Here is a 19,312-nt window from a genome sequence, read left to right as displayed (position 1 = left end):
GTCTCTATTTTGGTTAGGTCAGGGTGTGATTTGGGTGGGCATTCTATGTTCATTTTCTATGTTTTGTATTTTTTTGTGTTTGGCCAGGTGTGGTTCTCAATCAGAGGCAGCTGTCTATCGTTGTCTCTGATTGAGAACCATACTTAGGTAGCTTTTCCCCACCGATGCTTTGTTGGTAGTTGTTTTCTGTTTTTGTGTCTGCTCCAGACAAAACTGTTTCGTGTTGTTACATTTTGTTATTTTGTCTCAGTGTTCAGTTTTTAATAAATAAACATGAACACTTCCCACGCTGCGCTTTGGTCCACACCTTCTTCAACAGACGATCGTTACAATTATCAAATACATGTAATGTTTGGTTCCTCCCAGCCATCAGGCTCCTACGCCTCAGCCGGTTCGTCAGGCGCCCACGTCTCAGTGGGATCATCAGGCTTTCACGCCTCAACAGGATCATCAGGCTCCCACGCCTCAGCCGGTTCGTCGGGCTTCTATGCCCCAGCCGGCTTGTCCAGCGCCCATGCCACTGCCGGCCCGTCAGGCTCGCCCAGTCAATAAGTGAAGCCGGTGCTCATTCTTGCAGGAAATCCCCAACACGTCTGTCTCGTCCAATTTAGGTGTTATGGGTTTGGACCTGATTGCCCGTTTGAAAACCCAGGCAACTCTACACATTTTTTAAAATATCAAGTACAGTACATGTATAACGTACTGAGCTGTTGCCTGAAGCAGATCACATAGGTGTGCCAGGTTCAGTGCCTAAATGGATGTTTCATGCATAATATTACATTCAACATACACAAAACCAACATGCCGTCTCCAACCTTAAGACCAATGAGTCAAACAGATGAAGTGGAGGGACAACTGCATCAAAGGTGTCTCCAGTTTGCATTCTTAGCCCGGTGCGCTCTATTCTAGCTCCTCGCGTTTGCCGGACTAGAATGGGCATCCAGCCAGGACATATTGAGCCAGCTCTATGTTCTGGATCTCCAATGCGTCTCCACGGTCCAGTGTATCCTGTTCCTCCTCCCCGCACTCGCCCTGAGGTGCGTGTTCCCAGCCCGGTACCACCAGTTCCGGCACCACGCACCAGGCCTCCAGTGCGCCTCCAGGGTCCAGTACGCCCTGTTCCTCCTCCCCGCACTCGCCCTGAGGTGCGAGTCCTCAGCCCGGTACCACCAGTTCCGGCACCACGCACCAGGCCTCCAGTGCGCCTCCAGGTTCCAGTACGTCCTGTTCCTCCTCCCCGCACTCGCCCTGAGGTGCGTGTCCCCAGCCCGGTACCACCAGTTCCGGCACCACGCACCAGGCCTCCAGTGCGCCTCCAGGGTCCAGTACGCCCTGTTCCTCCTCCTCGCACTCGCCCTGAGGTGCGTGTCCTCGGCACGAAGCCTCCAGTGATGATCCATGGCATGAAGCCTCCAGTGATGATCCATGGCACGAAGCCTCCAGTGATGATCCATGGCACGAAGCCTCCAGTGATGATCCATGGCAAGAAGCCTCCAGTGATGATCCATGGCAAGAAGCCTCCAGTGATGATCCATGGCACGAAGCCTCCAGTGATGATCCATGGCAAGAAGCCTCCAGTGATGATCCATGGCAAGAAGCCTCCAGTGATGATCCATGGCACGAAGCCTCCAGTGATGATCCATGGCAAGAAGCCTCCAGTGATGATCCATGGCACGAAGCCTCCAGTGATGATCCATGGCAAGAAGCCTCCAGTGATGATCCATGGCAAGAAGCCTCCAGTGATGATCCATGGCAAGAAGCCTCCAGTGATATTCCATGGCACGAAGCCTCCAGTGATGATCCATGGCAAGAAGACTCCAGTGATGATCCATGGCACGAGGCCTCCAGTGAGGAGTCATGGCACGAAGTCTCCAACAAAGGCTGTCAGTCCGGAGCCTCCAGCGACGCCCTCCAGTACGGAGCCTCCAGCGACGCCCTCCAGACCGGCGCCTCCAGCGAAGCCCTCCAGTACGGAGCCTCCAGTGTCGCCCGTCAGTCCGGAGCCTCCAGCAACGCCCTTCAGTCCGGAGCTGCCAGAGTCTCCCTCCTGTCCGGAGCTGCCAGAGTCTCCCTCCTGTCCGGAGCTGCAAGAGTCTCCCTCCTGTCCGGAGCTGCCAGAGTCTCCCTCCTGTCCGGAGCTGCCAGAGTCTCCCTCCTGTCCAGAGCTGCCAGAGTCGCCCTCCTGTCCGGGGTCTCCAGCGACGGTCCCCAGCCCAGAACATTCACGATGATCCACGCAGCGAGGGTCCCCAGCCCGGGGCCTACGGCGAGGATCCACAGTCCAGAGCCTCCGGCGATGATCCACGGGTCAGTGCTACAATTGAGGACTCAGTGTAAAGAAGGGGGGCGGCATCCAGATCTAGAGCCGCCATCGAGGGTAGATGCCCACCCGGACCCTCCCCTATAATTTCAGGTTTGCGGTCGGGAGTCCGCACCTTTGGGGGGTGGGGGTACTGTCACGCCCTGACCTTAGTATTCTATGTTTTCTGTATTATTTTGGTCAGGTCAGGGTGTGACGAGGGTGGATATGATTGTTTTGTATTGTCTGGGGTTTTTGTATGTCTAGGCGTGTGTGTGTGTAGTCTAGGCATATGTAGGTCTATGGTGGCCTGGATTGGTTCCCAATCAGAGGCAGCTGTTTGTCGTTGTCTCTGATTGGGGATCCTATTTAGGTTGCCATTTTCCAGTTTGGTTTGTGGGTTATTGTCTATGTGATGTTGCATGTCTGCACTCGTGTCATTTAGCGTTCACGTTCATTTGTTATTTTGTGTAGTTTGTTCAGTGTTATTTCTTTATTAAAAGAAGGTGGAGTATCATCACGTTGCGCCTTAGACTCCTCTCTACGATGTTCGTGACACAAAACCATGCCTTCCGAGTTGTAAAGGGGTGGTCAGCTAAATATTTTTTTTTAAGTCTCCCATGACAACAAAAACTATCCCAAAGACTATATCCAGTAATAGACTCTTATTGCTCTAGTTACTCTAGTTATGATATCATAACACAGTGACGCTACTACAATTAATACACAAGCCATAATCAAGGGGTTTATACTGAGTATACCAGACATTAGGAACACCTTCCAAGTATTGAGTTGCACCTCCCTCCCCCCCACAACATTTTGAAAACACAAAAATGGTTATGTAGAGATCAAGTTGAAAGGTTTTTGTTTACTGTAAGATATTACAAACAAATGCTTAATTACTTCATCAAATACCCTCAGAAGTCTACTGTGGAGAGAACACTTATGGCATCTCTCCGCATCCAGTGTCATTCGAAAGCAAATTGAAGGGTCCTTTTAAATTGACTGTCCTAAAGAGGAAGAGATTTGGTTTAGAGTTTGGGCTTGGTTTCAATGATTTAGTCATGGCTAAAAAGTGTGACCTGGTGAAAATAAGTAAGTTGTGGGTGGAAATATGATTCAGATAGACAGATAGGCAGAGAGAGAGACACCACACAGTCAGAGCAAAATATTGTCTCAGAACCACCATATCATCTCTGGCTCGATCCAACACACAGAGCAGATTGATTTTACTGGGGGGGCCACGTTCTCCACATGGATGTTGTGCAGCTGCTCCCTCATTTCTTTCCATACACCATCCACAAGCTTCCATCCACAAGCTTCAACAAGAAGAGGAAATAACCTAACATTTACTGACTCACACAGGAGAGAAACCATTTAGCTGTGATGTCTGAGGGAAAAGCTTCTGACTCGAGGAGCCTTACGCATGTGCAGACATACAGGTACTGGAGAGAAACCATTTAGCTGTGGTGACTGCGGGATATTTTTCAGACACAAATTTAACCTTGAGAGTCATATATTGAACATCCACAAATAAAGAAAACAGGAGGAATTAGAAAAAAGAAGGAAAGAAAATGAAGACAGGGAAGATTGAGTGCAGGCCAGGGGAAGCTCAGGCGAGTTGCAGGAAACCAGGTGCGGAGGCTGAGGTTGGAGCGAGAGGTATTGGGACATGGTAAGCAGGTCCGGAGGGGAATCCAAGGGAGCCGTAGAGTGGGGGATCCAGGACAGAGTAGCAGGACTGACGAGACTTCAGACTGGAGACAGCGACCAGAGTCAGAGCGGGCAGAACTGTAGCGGAGAGGAAAACAACGTCAGGCAAGGGAAAACAGGCACAACAGGACAACAGCATCTAAACAGCTAGAAACATAGACTGACTGAGCAGAGATTACAATCTGGCTGGTGGAAGTGGCAGGGCTGAGTATTTGTAGAGGTCTTGATTATGGAACAGGTTGCAGCTGGTGGGGATCTGCTCTGACTCCAGCACACCTGTCTCCACCAACACAATCACACACACACACACACACACACACACACACACACACACACACACACACACACACACACACACACACACACACACACACACACACACACACACACACACACACACACACACACACACACAGAGAGAGAGAGAGAGGGAAAGAGCACTGAGGGAGTGGCGGCAGTTCAAGGGGACACTGGATGAGCTGTAGAGGGCGTGGCAGGTGCAGATGTAATAAGTACAGAGTATTGTAGGAAAACAAAATCCTACACTTTGACGAAACTCACACGGCTGTTGTTCAAAGTATGTTGATGTTTTCATGTTATTTGAAACAAGAATTCCTGGTCGCTTGCATGTCTCTCGGGGCTATGAGAGAAGGGTGAGAGTGATCTTATTGATACAATAAACATTTAGTAATTTCCAGAAAAAAAATAAACAAATAATTAACCAATCATTGATTCAAGTTCCTCATTAGAAACAGCTGTGGTAGTGCTGGGCTAAAACAAAAAAATGTGCACTCTCTGGTGGTCCCCCGGAAGGAAGATGGGTCAAGGGATCCTGAGAGGAGTTGTGTGAGTAGTAGATCTGTACCAGTACAGAGGGATAGGCCAACAAGTAATGTATGTTTCAGTAAGATTGTATTATTGGCATTTATAGCAATGGTTCTCAAATGTACTGCAGGGATGGAATGTAATTTGCAGAAAATAGAGGTTGTGGTGGCAGCTGCAGAGAGGTATTTGGGTGTTTTTAAATTGTGAGTGTAGTGTTAGATGGTAGGTTAATTTTATTTCTATTTGTTAGATTTTCTATTTATTTTTAAAGAAAATTATAAGGGATTTATACTTCCGTCTAGTAGGTGGTGGTAATGCAACATTTATTGGATGCCAACCGTTAAACCTCATCAAAGAGGAAGAAGGGTCCCCCGGGAATGGATTGAGTATCTGTTATGTTCTCTAGATTCTAGAGTCCTGATGGATTTGATAATGATGGACACTCTCTCCAGCCAATGCTAACACCAACCCAATGCTTTGAAATCCAAGTGCAAGTGCATACTTTGGGGCAAGTTTGGAGAATCGACACAAAGGTCTTTTCCCATTTGGAAAAAAATGTCTGTCCTCCACCCTCTCTCCTCACTCCTCTTTCCTCCGTGACCTGGAAACTGATAAGTGGTCAAGGAGATGTCATTTGTAGGTGAAAGGAAGAGTCCTCCCCTCCTCGATATCCACCTTTCATCAAGGAAAGTTTCAGTTAAAGTTCATATAATCGACTCAGTCGATTTAAATAAATTCCTTCGGCACTAATCTGTGGATTTCAGATGACTGGGCAGAAGCGCAGCCATGGGTGGGCCTGGGAGGGCATAGGCCCACCCACTTGGGAGCAAGGCCCACCCACTGGGGAGTAAGAATTAGATTTTCACCACAAAACAGCTCCTTAGTATCATCAGCTGTCCGGGTGGCTGGTCTCAGACGATCCCGCAGGTGAAGAAGCCGGATGTGGACTTCCTGTGCTGGCGTGGTTACACGTGGTCTGCGGTTGTGAGGCCGGTTGGACCTACTGCCAAATTCTCTAAATTGACGTTGGAGGCAGCTTATGACAGAGAAATGAACATTCAATTCTCTGGCAACAGCTCTGGTGAACATTCCTCAACATGTCATTTGCACGCTCCCTCAAAACTTGAGATATTTGTGGCATTGTGTTGCGTGATAAAACTGTACACGGTTTTTAAAAAAAGAAAGTACTTAAGTAAAAATTAAGCAAAAAAGTACTTAAGTAAAGTACTTAAGTAAAAATTCTTTAGAGTACTACTTAAGTTGTTGTTTGGGGTATCTGTACTTTACTATTCATATTTTTGACAACTTTTACTTCACTACATTCCTAAAGAAAATAATGTACTTTTTACTCCATACATTTTCCCTGACACACAAAAGTACCGTTACATTTTGACAGGAAAATACTCAGTTCACACACTTATCAAGAGAACATCACTGGTCATCCCTACTGCCTCTGATCTGGCAGACTCACTAAACACAAATGCTTCATTTATAAATTATGTCTGAGTGTTGGAGTGTGCCATTGCTATCCGTCAATAAAATAAACGAGAAAATTGTGCTGTCTGGTTTGCTTAATAGAAGGAATTTGAAAGGATTTATACTTTTACATTTGATACTTAAGTACATTTTAGCAATTCCATTTACTTTTGATACTTAAGTATATTTAAAACCAAATATTTTTAGACTTTTACTCAAGTAGTATTTTACTAGGTGACATTTACTTTTACTTGAGTCATTTTCTATTAAGGTATCTTTAAGTATGACAATTGAGTACTTTTTACACCTCTGACTGTACATTTTAGAGTGGCCTTTTATTGTCCCCAGCACAAGGTGCACCTGTGTAATGATCATGCTGTTTAAAACTTCTCATGGCTGCAATCCCGTTAATGGGATCGATATGACAACAGCCAGTGAAAGTGCAGGGACGCCAAATTCAAACAACAGAAATCTCATAATTAAAATTCCTCAAGCATACAAGTATTTCACACCATTTTAAAGATACACTTCTTGTTAATCCCACCACAGTGTCCGATTTCAAAAAGGCTTTACAGCGAAAGCAGCACAAACGATGATGTTAGGTCACCGCAAAATCACAGAAAAACACAGCCATTTTTCCAGCCAAAGACAGGAGTCACAAAAAGCAGAAATAGAGATAAAATGTATCACTAACCTTTGATGATCTTCATCAGATGACACTCATAGGACTTCATGTTACACAATACATATATGTTTTGTTCGATAAAGTTCATATTTATATCCAAAAACCTGTTTACATTGGCGCCATGTTCAGAAATGCCTCCAAAATATCCGGAGAAATTGCACAGCCACATCAAATAACAGAAATAATCATCATAAACTTTGATGAAAGATACATGTTTTACATAGATAAAAAAGATACACGTGTTCTTAATGCAATCGCTGTGTCAGATTTCAAAAAGGTGTACGGCAAAAGCACAATATTCAATAATCTGAGAACAGCGTTCAGCCACAAAAGGAAGCCATACAGTTACCCGCCAAATTGTGCAGTCAACAAAACTCATAAAAATAATTATAAATCTTCACTTACCTTTGCTGATCTTCGTCGGAATACACTCCCAGGACTCCCACTTCCACAAGAAATGTTTGTTTTGTTCGGTAATATCCATCATTTATGTCCAAATAGCTATTTTTGTTAGCGTGTTTGGTAAACAAATCCAAAGTCACGAAGCGCGTTCACTAAAAGCAGACGAAATGTCAAAAAGTTCCAGAACAGTCAGTAGAAACATTTCAAACGATGTAATGAATCAATCTTTAGGATGTTTTTAACATAAATCTTCAATAACGTTCCAACCGGAGAATTCCATTGTCTTCAGAAGTGCGATGGAACAGAGCTCCCCTCTCATGTGAACGCGCATGGTCAGAGCATGGTCAGCTCATGATAGACCTTACTCATTCCCGTATCTTTCGACCCCACTTCACAGTAGAAGTCTCAGACAAAGTTCTACAGACTGTTGACATCTAGTGGAAGTCGTAGGAAGTGCAAACTGACCCATATGAGTTGAAAACCTACAAACCTCAGATTTCCCACTTCCTGGTTGGATTTTTTTCTCAGGTTTTTGCCTGCCATATGAGTTCTGTTATACTCACAGACATCATTCAAACAGTTTTAGAAACTTCAGAGTGTTTTCTATCCAATACTAATAATAATATGCATATATTAGCAACTGGGACTGAGGAGCAGGCAGTATACTCTGGGCACCTCTGGGCACCTTTTCATCCAAGCTACTCAATACTGCCCCTGCAGCCATAAGACGTTTTTTAATCAGCTTCTTGACATGCCACACCTGTCAGGTGGATAGATTATCTTGGCGAAGGAGAAATGCTCACTAACAGGGATGTAAACAAATGTGTGCACAACATTTGAGAGAAATAAGCTTTTTGTGCAAACGGAAAATTTCAGTGATCTTTATTTCACATCATGAAACATGGGAACAACACTTTACATGTTGCGTTTATACTTTTGTTCAGTATATACTGTAAATTTTGATACATAAAATGGTACTAAAAGTCAAAATTCAATAGCTAAATGATCCTTGGTATGACGATCTTAAAATAATTCCATATGTTAGCTTAGTAGAACCCCAGCCTTAGACTTGAGTTAAAGTTACTGAAGTAAAACGGATCTTGGTCAGCTAGTAACTCACGTGAGTCTAGCAAACACAAATGCCTATTATACATTTTTAAGAAAATAATTAATTAATTTAAAGATCTTGAATTTGACCATCAGATTATGTGTACGATGCCTCTGTCTATATGCCCTTGGCCAGGGGGGAAAATTCTTAAGACTATCCAGTCTGCTTCAGGAGCTCATCCAGCTCCAGATTACTGATGATTCTGATCAACCCCTCACTGATGCGATAGGTGCGATGGGGGTCAAAATCATCTCTGTGATGATCATGTTGGGTCACGTAGATTTTGTCCAACACCAGGTCTGACTGTATGCTGATAATGATCCGGTCTATGTTACTGTCGTCATTGTGTCCTGTGAAGTTTTTGCGGACATCAGGCGGTAGGTTCTCAGACCCTGGAGCATGCAGATTGCCCACTTCGTAGTATGGTAAGCCCTGGTCTGGTAGCAGTCGGTTACGCTGGCCATCATGCTTCTCTATCTTGTCGAAGAAGCGGTGGAATCCGAACGCCTTCTTCTCAGGGTTGCACACTGTCAACATTTCACCCTTTTTGTTGAATTTGACGTAGTGATGGGCAAACCAGTGAAGGAGATGAAGCCCGTGTCTGGGTCAGGGTCTACCAAAGCCAGATGATTGGAGGTGATTGATTTTGTTCAGTGTCTCCATGGTTAGTATGTTCTCTAGAAAGGAGGGAGGGCAAGGTAGAAAAGGTGGAAAGATGGAGAGAGAGAAAGAGAGAATAAGAGTGGGTTTGCTTGTCAAAAAGTACGAGCTAAACATTTATTTAACGGTCTGTTCCAAGAGAAAGAGGACACACACTTTTCTGTCATTGTATCTACGGAGTGGTCCTTGAGAAAATGGTTTGCATCCTCTTCTTAACACGACAGAAACACACACTAACTAGAGGAGGACTTCACCCTCATTGTATCTTTGCTGTTCTTCCTATCTGCCCTTCCATGGAAATCTGAACAATAAAAGGGATATAACAAAGGTGTGGGCAACGGCAGGACAGTCAAGTTGCATCTGACTGTAAAACTGGAGGAGCAGCGTAAATTCTCGTGACCATTCATAGAGGCCAGGAGGGTACCGGCTTAGGTGTACACGCCGGAATGCAGCAGTCACACCGGGTCAGGGAGTGGTGGGTACCCCAAGTCAGGTGGCTGAGACCCTAGCAGGACAGGGGGTCTGACAAGGCAGGGGACTCATAGCCAGCTACTACTAAGGCCACAAACTGCTGGAGACTTGATGCCTAACTGGGCATGAGACATACAGCAGGGTCTAGGTCTTCAAATCGAACGAGGGACTGTGGACCTATGGAACAGGTAGCCTAGTAACTGGACAGAAGACAATCCGATAGGGTGAGATGTTTTTCATCATCGATGGCAGATCAGTATTGAGGTTATGATAATCTGAGGCTAGATCTGTGGGTAATGTGAATGTATCCCAATTGGGTTACTATTTATTAATCCACATATAATCATAAATAAAAGTCCCAATACAAAACCCCTCTCCCTTTCATATTTTAGTCATCATTAAACAGGTGATCACGTGATCAACCTTCTGAGCCTGAATTGTAATGTCCTCAAGAGGAACGCCAATGAATTTGCATTTCAATACAGGCTTCTCAGCTAGCACAAAACATTCTAAGAACCATAAAGCGTGGTGAGAGTGTTGTTGTCCTATGGTTATTTTGCAAACATCCTTCCCTGGGAATGTTGAAGGATAGTGACTTGGCTTTGGTACATTCTCAGCACATTTAAGGAACCTAATAAAAAAAGCTGGGTAGGTGTACTTGTAAAACAATTGGAACACATTTATGCCTACATTGTTGTCTTCAATCAGTCAAGCCTCATTGCAAGATATCATCTTTGAACAAACCTTGAACGTCTTGTCCAACTAGTCTAATAAAACAACCAAGACTTTCTGTAACCAACCAGCTTATGTCCATCATTATCCAGAAGACAGGTTTACAATTCTACATTGATGCCAAAGAAATAATTCAAATTGACAACTTACCTATTTTTGAATCAAGTATATTCAATGTTCGTGAAGTGGTAATATGCTAGGCTGCTATGGAGTTACAATTGTATAGCAATAGATTCACTTTTAGCCTGCCGAGTTGTTTATATGCAGAATGTAGACGTGTCCTAACCACTCCCCAAAGGTCCATGGGCAAAATGCCAAGGCTATTTAACACTATAATCTCCTAATATTATTTTGTAAAATGTTTTTTTGTTGCCAACTCTCAACTAAAATCACAGTTTATCAGTATGCTTAGTAACACAATATACAAACTCCAATTTGTTAATTGGATCTGAAAATAATTTCAATACATGAATTGAAATGGCTTGCGTTCAACTGTCCAAAAATAAATTCAAGCCGGTAATCACAATACATTTCATAGAATGCTGATAACGATGAGCAGCATGCCACCCTTTTCAAATCTTGTAATTATTTTAAAGCAACCACACTGTGTGGTTTGTATTTTTCATGAATCCCCTCTAGAGAGAGTACCGGTACATTAATATATACACATTAATTTAGAATCAACTCACTATTTAAGACATGAGTCATACTTTCAATGCCACATATTCTTTAGATTCAGAGATGTCTCTGACGTAAGAGATACATGGAATACTGAAAGCCAACCTTTGATTCAATCATTTTAATTCTTGTGCCATTTCCATGTCACACAGTCACAAAACTTAACCATAAAGAGGACAAACTGTACTAACAGGTTCTTCGTTGTCACACGGACACATGAGAGAATCAATGCCTCAGGGCACGTAATGCAAACAACTTATTTTGCATTGCCTGCCCTGAATCATTCATTGTTTCATGTGTCAGTGTGACAACGAAGAAGCTGTTTAGCAGAATAAGGCAACAGCGTATAATCATGTTTAATTCCAGTACTATAAACAGCATTTTATCAACACAGAAGTTAGACAGTGTTATGCTTGAATGTTTTTAGTTGAGCTACATCTAATGACAATGCTTTCCTTTCAAATTACACAACTGGATTGGTAACTATGGGCGTTCACATAACGCCTCTTGCAACACCCAAATTTGCAAAGCTGCTGGTTATAAGCGCAGTTGTCACGTTCGTCGTAATGTGGAAGAGAGGAGGACCAAGGCGTAGCGTGATGTGAATTCATTCTTCTATTTATTAACGAAGAACAATGGAAAAACGTATAAAACAACAAAATGAACGTGACGCTATAGAACAACAAGTGCAGACACAAGCAAATAACATAGACAATAACCCACAACCCACAATACAAAACAGGCTACCTAAATATGGTTCCCAATCAGAGACAACGCAAAACACCTGTCTCTGATTGAGAACCATATCAGGCCAAACACATAGAAATAGACAAACCAGGCATACAACATAGAATGCCCACTCAGATCACACCCTGACCAAACAAAACATAAAACCTACAAAGCAAACTATGGTCAGGGAGTGACAGTACCCCCCCCCCCCCCCTCAAGGTGCGGACTCCGGCCGCAAACCTAAACCTATAGGGGAGGGTCTGGGTGGGCATCTGTCCGCGGTGGCGGCTCCGGCGCGGGACGTGGACCCCACTTCACCATAGTCATAACCCGCTTTGGTGGACCCTCTGGAGCGGGGACCCTTGCAGCGGGTCCCGGACTGAAGACCATCCTAGAGGGTGCCACTGGACGGAGGGGCAGCTCCGGACGGAGGGGCAGCTCCGGACTGAGGGGCAGCTCTGGACTGAGGGGCAGCTCCGGACTGAGGGGTAGCTCCAGACTGAGGGGCAAGATAACACTCATGAGCATGATGGTGTTTTGCTCTACAACCCCACAAGGCGTCATGGGACTCATCTGAAGGTGTCCCAGGACCGGGACTAAAAAATGAATGGAAGTGAATAAGGCATTTCCACGTGAAAGGTATACGGGTAATTACACTAATTATTGTTTTTTTATGAGCTTTCGGGTCTCTCTCAGATATAGCACAGACACTTCAAAAACAGAACTCCTTTAGATTTTCTCCATGTCAGAATCTGTTATTTCATGTGTTTCTATGGGCTAATAGCAGTAAGGCCAAATTCAATGTTTCATCAAATAATTTCTAAAATATATTTTGATACATAAAAATGAAATAGCTAAATGATCCTTGGTATGACCATCTTAAAATAATTCCGTATGTTAGCTTCGTAGAAACCCAGTCCCGGGCCCTTAGACTTTAGTTATAGTTACTGAAATAAAACAGATCTTGGTCAGCCAACAACTTACGTGAGTCTGGAAAACACAAAATTGCAGAGATAGAAAAGTTAGATAAATAGCAAGTTAGGTTCTCCATGTCCAGCACTGGTTGTGTGACTTACACCTGGGCCCTTAGACTTTAAGGGGTTTTAAGTTGAACATGTGCTCTTTAAGACAGAGTTTTAAAATGAGGTTACACTACTCAAAAGGCACCTAATTGGTGGAACGACCCAGGTTTCAGATAAATGGATCATTTATTTACTTTTGTAAAACATTATTTGATGTAAATAAGTTTTATTTAATTTGAATAACGAAAAAATGGTCTAACAGTACAGTATAGGCTGTTGTTCAAAGTGTGGTGTTGATTTTTTCATGTTAAAAAACAGAATTTCCCGGTCATTGGTTTTGGAATGTTTTGAGACAAATGTTATTGATACATTCAACATTTTGTACTAAACATTTTAAATAAAAAACAACTCATTAACTAATCAATTATTTTATTAGAAACATTAATCCCCCCCCACACACACACACACTTATGCCGTGTTCACGTGCTTGTCGGAACTAGGAAACTCAGACATTTCTGACTTGCTAATTGTTTGAATGCAGCACGCAGTGGCAACCCCGTCATTCAGGGTAGGTGGGGCAGAGACCCACCTGTTTTGAGACCCACCCGTTTAGCTTTAAAAAAGTAACTGTTTTTGTGTGCCTGTTTTGCATGTTATTTTGGCATTGATACGTGTCACATATCAGTTTGCAAACAATGTAAATAAAATATTTTTAAAATGTTAATAAAGCCGCATACAAAAATTGTCTATTTTTTGCTTTCTTGAGTACGGCTGTTCCAAAATGCAGGTGTTTCAGCCTAGCTTAGTGCATTCTGTGGTGGTGGGGCAGCCAGCGGAAAATACGAAGTGTAGGGGTTGGTAATGTTCTCTAGTTACGCCGTGATTGGCTCAGTGTTCTGTCACTCATGGGGACACTACATCACCGCAAAATCTACGGGGAGAGCTTGAAAATTCAAGCCCCTTCGGTGCTGCCATAGAGTTACATTATAGGTGCCCATCCAAGAAGGCTCAAGGTCATGGGCCACAGATAAAATGACGTCAAATCATGTTATCTCTACCATAGCTTTGATTGGACTGATCATGACAACATCATACTTTCAAAATCTTAGTAGCAAGCTAGCAGTCATCATGAATCAAGTCAATAATCGACTGGGAAATCCTTTTCAAATCCTTGTCATATAGAGAGAAATTATGAAGAGAAATTATAGATAAAATGTATCGATGCTTATCGGCCATTGGACATAAACATTACACAACAAGTTGGAATTAGAAAAATTCAAGAATAAGTGGTTTGGAAGGAATCAGTGTCTAACGGCAAAGCAATCACAAGCCTGCTATTCAGTGAAGTGGGTGTGTAGTCCAAGTCTCAGTTTAAGGGTTTCTTTTACAAGCTTAAAAGGATAAACATTCAACATTTGCCATGCTGTCAATCCATCATGATTTCTGCCGCATTCAAAACAACTGGAAACTCAGAACTGGGAAATGTCAGACTTCAGTGAGTTCAATACAACTGGGAAAATCAGCTCCTACTGGGAAAATACGTTTTGAACGGTCATTAAACTCGGAATTCCAAGTCGGGAACTTGGGCCTCTTTCGAGGGCTCCAACCTGAAGATCACTGGCGTAATGATTCAGCTTTGTTTTTTTCCCAGTTGTCTGAAAGCACCATACATCCAGAGAATGCCAGACTTTGATGTCAAAGTTTGATGACAACATTTCCCCACGAAGGACCACTGCGCCACCTTCCTGTTCCAGTGATCACAGTAGAACAGGGTGAGTCAAAAAATGTATTGTATGCTGCTGCATAAATTATGTAATATGACAGGGAGATATGTATCCTGCAGCTAAGAAAGTAATACTAAGTGTATGTTGTGTAGTAAGCTGTTCATAATTTAGCCTACTGTTCTGACTTGGTGGTGCACACGTATTGTAAGAGCTTTCATTGTCTGCTTATATGCCCTCTTTATTTATCCTAAGGTTCTGACTTGGTGTACAGGGAAAATACTGTAATAATGACCCATGTTCTGAATTCTGTCGCTGTACATTTCAAAAGTGCTGAACAAATACTTATTTTGACTACGTCCGTCCTAGCTCGCTCATTAATGTCTTAATCGAAATTACAGATTCCCTCTTATCCGCTTGTCGTCCCCTTATGCCATAGTTTGTACATCTTAATTGTCAGTAGAAACCACATTTGTTTAAGCGAGTCAGCCATATCAGCTATGTTTTTTTTAAAGGCAGTAAATGAGGCTGAATTAACTGTTTCGCTGCCAGACAAGGCTCCGCTGATAGCCAGGTGTAGCAGTGGTATTGTGTTGGGACTGCTGGTGAGACAGCTTTATGTCGGCCCAAACAGTTTGTGGTCACCGTTTTCACCGTTATAGTGCAATTAATGTATTGTTTAGTGTTGTGTGTAGTGGCTTTGCTGGCATGCATCTACAAAAACATTTTGTTGTTTGCACCACTAAGATTTACATGCTACAATGACCACTGGCAGCACGTGTATAACTACAGTTTCCTAGTTCCAACTCGTGTGGCAATAACTATTGCAGGTGTGAGGGCATTTTCTGTTGAACCTTACTAATGCTTGTGTACTAAAATATCCTTCTTTAATCCTAGGCATTGGGCTTGAGATAGTTAAAGAAACTAACTCATATAAGATAGAAAAGTGTGTGTGTATTAATACGAGGCCTTCTCTAACTGTTCTGTGTGTGTAGAATGACCTCATGATACCTGGGCGCTCAGCCAACAGCTGACAGAGATTAACTGGTTACTCTTAGCTTAGCTGAAGACAGGGCAAAGTGTATTATTCTGCACACCAGTGATAAAGCTATTGTTCTGTTTGGAGCCTTTTTCTGGGCAAAAGATTCATGTTTTGTGTGTGTGTGTGTGTGTGTGTGTGTGTTCTGCATGTGTGGCCAGTACGCCCATACATAGAGGAAGTATATCTGGAGTGACTTCCTGTCATTCTGGCCCCTGTTGTCCTCTCTCAGTTGCGACAGACCGAGACAACCTTTTCACCCAGTTTTCTCCCCTCACACACACATACACATACATAGGGTCACGTGTTTTGCAGATGCATGCATGGGGTAGCTTGACTATATAAATGCTCCTGTACTCTTTGTACAGGAGGCTCCCACTCCATTTCACCTGCGTGGGTGGTGCGACCAGCCTCCTTATTATAATACGTTTTTAATAAAAGTAATACCTTGATTGATTATTGATTTTGCCTCTCCTCATTATTAGTTAAAGGTAGAAATTCCACCACACAGGTGAAATGGTTGGGGGAAAATAACAAAAAATGTGTCAGGATGTGAAACATCTGAAAACAAGGCCCTTTATCTAAATAAAAACATTCACAATTTCCTACAATACACAATGTATGGGGAATATCGAAGACATGATGTCATACCCATGCCAAGTATACATTTGTGGGAAAACATTTGTGGGCCAGGTGGGAAACGTCTTAAGACTATCCAGTCTGCTCCAGGAGTTCATTCAGGTCCAGATTACGGATGATACTGATCAACCCCTTACTGATGCGATAGGTGTGCTGGGGGTCAAAAGCACCTCTGTGATGATCATGTTGGGTCACGTAGATTCTGCCCAACACACGGTCTGACTGTATGCTGATAATGATCCGGTCTATGTTGCTGTCGTCATTGTGTCCTATGTAGTTTTTGCGGACATAACGCGGTAGGTTCCTAGACCCAGGGGCATTCAGATTGCCCACTTCGTAGTATGGTAAGCCCTGGTCTGGTAGCAGTTGGTTACGCTGGCCATCATGCTCCTCTATGTTGTCGAAGAAGCGGTGGAAGCCAAACACGTTTTTCTCAGGGTTGCACACTGTCAACATTTCACCCTTTTTGTTGAATTTGACGTAGTCGTGGGCGAACCAGTGAAGGAGATAAAGGCCGTGTCTAGGTCGGGGTGTACCAAAGCCAGATGACTGGAGGTGTCTCATTTCGTTAAGTGTGTCCATGGAGGAAGGACAAGGAAGTGAGTATCCAGTCTGCTCCAGGAGATCATCCAGGTCCAGATTACGGATGATACTGATCAACCCCTTACTGATGCGATAGGTGCGCTGGGGGTCAAAAGCACCTCTGTGATGATCATGTTGGGTCACGTAGATTCTGTCCAACACACGGTCTGACTGGAGGCTGATGATGATCCGGTCTATGTTGCTGTCATCATTGTTTTCTGTGTGGTTTTGGATGACAGAATCAGGCAGGTTCTCAGACCCTGCAGCATTCAGATTTCCCACTTCGTAGTATGGTAAGTCCTGTTCTGGTAGCAGTTGGTTACATTGGCCATCATGCTCCTCTATGTTGTCGAAGAAGCGGTGGAAGCCAAACGCCTTCTTCTTAGGGTTGCGCACTGTCACCATCTCGCTGTCGTTGTTGAATGTGACATAGTCGTTGGAGAACCAGTGAAGGAGTTGAAGGCCGTGTCTAGGCCGGGGTCTACCAAAGCCAGACGATTGGAGGTGATCAATTTCGTTCAGTGTCTCCATGGTTATGATTTACTCTAGAAAAGAGGGAGGGCAAGGTAGAAAAGGTGGAAAGATGGAGAGAGAATAAGAGTGGGTTTGATTGTCAAATAGTACGAGCAAAACATTTATTTAACTGTTCTAAGTGAAAGAGGACACGCACTTTTCTGTCATTGTCTCTACGGAGTGGTCCTTGAGAAAATGGTTTGCATCCTCTTCTCAACACGACAGAAACACACACTAACTAGAGGTGGACTTCACCCTCATTGTATCTTTGCTGTTCTGCCTATGTGCCCTTCCATGTAAATCTGAACAATAAAAGAGATATAATCAAAGGTGTCTGCAAAGGCAGGACAGTCAAGTTGCATCTGACTGTAAAACTAGAGGAGTAGTATAATTTCTCGTGACCATTCATAGAGGCCAGGAGGGTACCGGCTTAGGTGTACACGCCTGAAGGCAGCAGGCCCACCAGTTCAGGAAATGGTGGGTACCCCATTTCCTGAGACCCTAGCAGACTCACAAGGCAGGGGACTCATAGCCAGCTAAGGCCACAAACTGCTGGAGACTTGGAGCCTAACTGGGCATGAGACATACAGTAGGGCCTAGGACTAGAACAGGACACTACGGGATGTGTTTCAAGTTTTAATGTCACACGCACAAGTACAGTGAAATACCTTGCTAACTTTCTTCAAATCGAACGAGGGACTGTGGACCTATGGAACAGGTAGCCTAGTAACTGGACAGAAGACAATCCGATAGGGTGAGATGTTTTTCATTATCGATGGCAGATCAGTATTGGGGTTATGGTCATCTGAGGCTAGATCTGTGGGTAATGTGAATGTATCCCAATTGGGTTACTATTTATTAATCCACATATAATCATAAATAAAAGTCCCAATACAAAATCCCCTCTCCCTGTCATATTTTAGCCATCATTAAACAGGTGATCACGTGATCAACCTTCTGAGCCTGAATTGTAATGTCCTCAAGAGGAATTTGCATTTCAATACAGGCTTCTCAGCTAGCATAAGACATTCTAAGAACCATAAAGCGTGGTGAGTGTTGTTGTCCAATGGTTATTATGCAAACATCCTTCCCTGGGAATGTTGAAGCATAGTAGTTTGGCTTTGGTACATTCTCAGCACATTTAAGGAACTTAATAAAAAAGCTGGTACGGCGTGCTTGTAAAACAATTCGAAAACATTTAGGCCTACATTGTTGTCTTAAATCAGTCAAGCCTCAATGCAAGATATCATCTTTGAGCAAACCTTGAACGTCTTGTCCAACTAGTCTAATAAAACAACCAAGACTTTCTGTAACCAACCAGCTTATGTCCATCATTATCCAGAAGACAGGTTTACAATTGTACATTGATGCCAAAGAAATCATTAAAATTGACAACTTACCTATTACAAATCAAGTATATTCAATGTTCGTGAACTGGTAATATGCTAGGCTGCTATGGAGTTACAATTGTATAGCAATAGTTTCACTCTTAGCCTGCCGAGTTGTTTATGTGCAGAATGTAGACGTGTCCTAACCACTCCCCAAAGTTCCATGGGCAAAAAGCCAAGGCTATTTAACACTATAATCTCCTAATATTATTTGGTAAAAATGTTTTTGTTTGTTGCCAACTCTCAACTAAAATCACAGTTTATCAGTATGCTTAGTAACACAATATACAAACTCCAATTTGTTAATTGGATCTGAAAATAATTTCAATACATGAATTGAAATGGCTTGTGTTCAACTGTCCAGAATTAAATTCAAGCCGGTAATCACAATACATTTCATAGAATGCTGAAAACGATGAGTAGCATGCCACCCTTTTCAAATCTTGTAATTATTTTAAAGCAACCACACTGTGTGGTTTGTATTTTTCATGAATCCCCTCTGGAGAGAGTACCGGTACGTTAATATATACACATTCATTTAGAATCAACTCACTATTTAAGACATGAGTCACTTAACCATAAAGAGGACAAACTGTACTAACAGGTTCTTCGTTGTCACACGGACACATG

The 19,312-nt window shown here is 43.2% G+C and overlaps 1 protein-coding gene across 1 annotated transcript in view; it reads right to left on the bottom strand.

Moving 5' to 3' along the window:
* The window catches only part of LOC139579008 (uncharacterized), a 38,717-nt gene extending 19,879 nt beyond the window's left edge, over positions 1-18,838 (bottom strand). The window contains exons 1-2 of the mRNA XM_071407190.1: positions 18,695-18,838; positions 12,490-17,326 (exon numbers count right to left, since the gene is read on the bottom strand). Coding sequence (XP_071263291.1) covers positions 16,272-17,312 — 1,041 coding nt within the window. The 5' untranslated portion in view covers positions 17,313-17,326; positions 18,695-18,838 and the 3' untranslated portion in view covers positions 12,490-16,271. The remainder of the gene's footprint in view (positions 1-12,489; positions 17,327-18,694) is intronic.
* Positions 18,839-19,312: the final 474 nt, after the last annotated feature.

This window comes from Salvelinus alpinus, chromosome 6 (assembly GCF_045679555.1).
Source record: "Salvelinus alpinus chromosome 6, SLU_Salpinus.1, whole genome shotgun sequence".
In the NCBI taxonomy this organism is placed as follows: Eukaryota; Metazoa; Chordata; class Actinopteri; order Salmoniformes; family Salmonidae; genus Salvelinus; species Salvelinus alpinus.
Note: the sequence above shows the minus strand (reverse complement) of the source record. Positions and strands in the feature narration are given on the sequence as shown.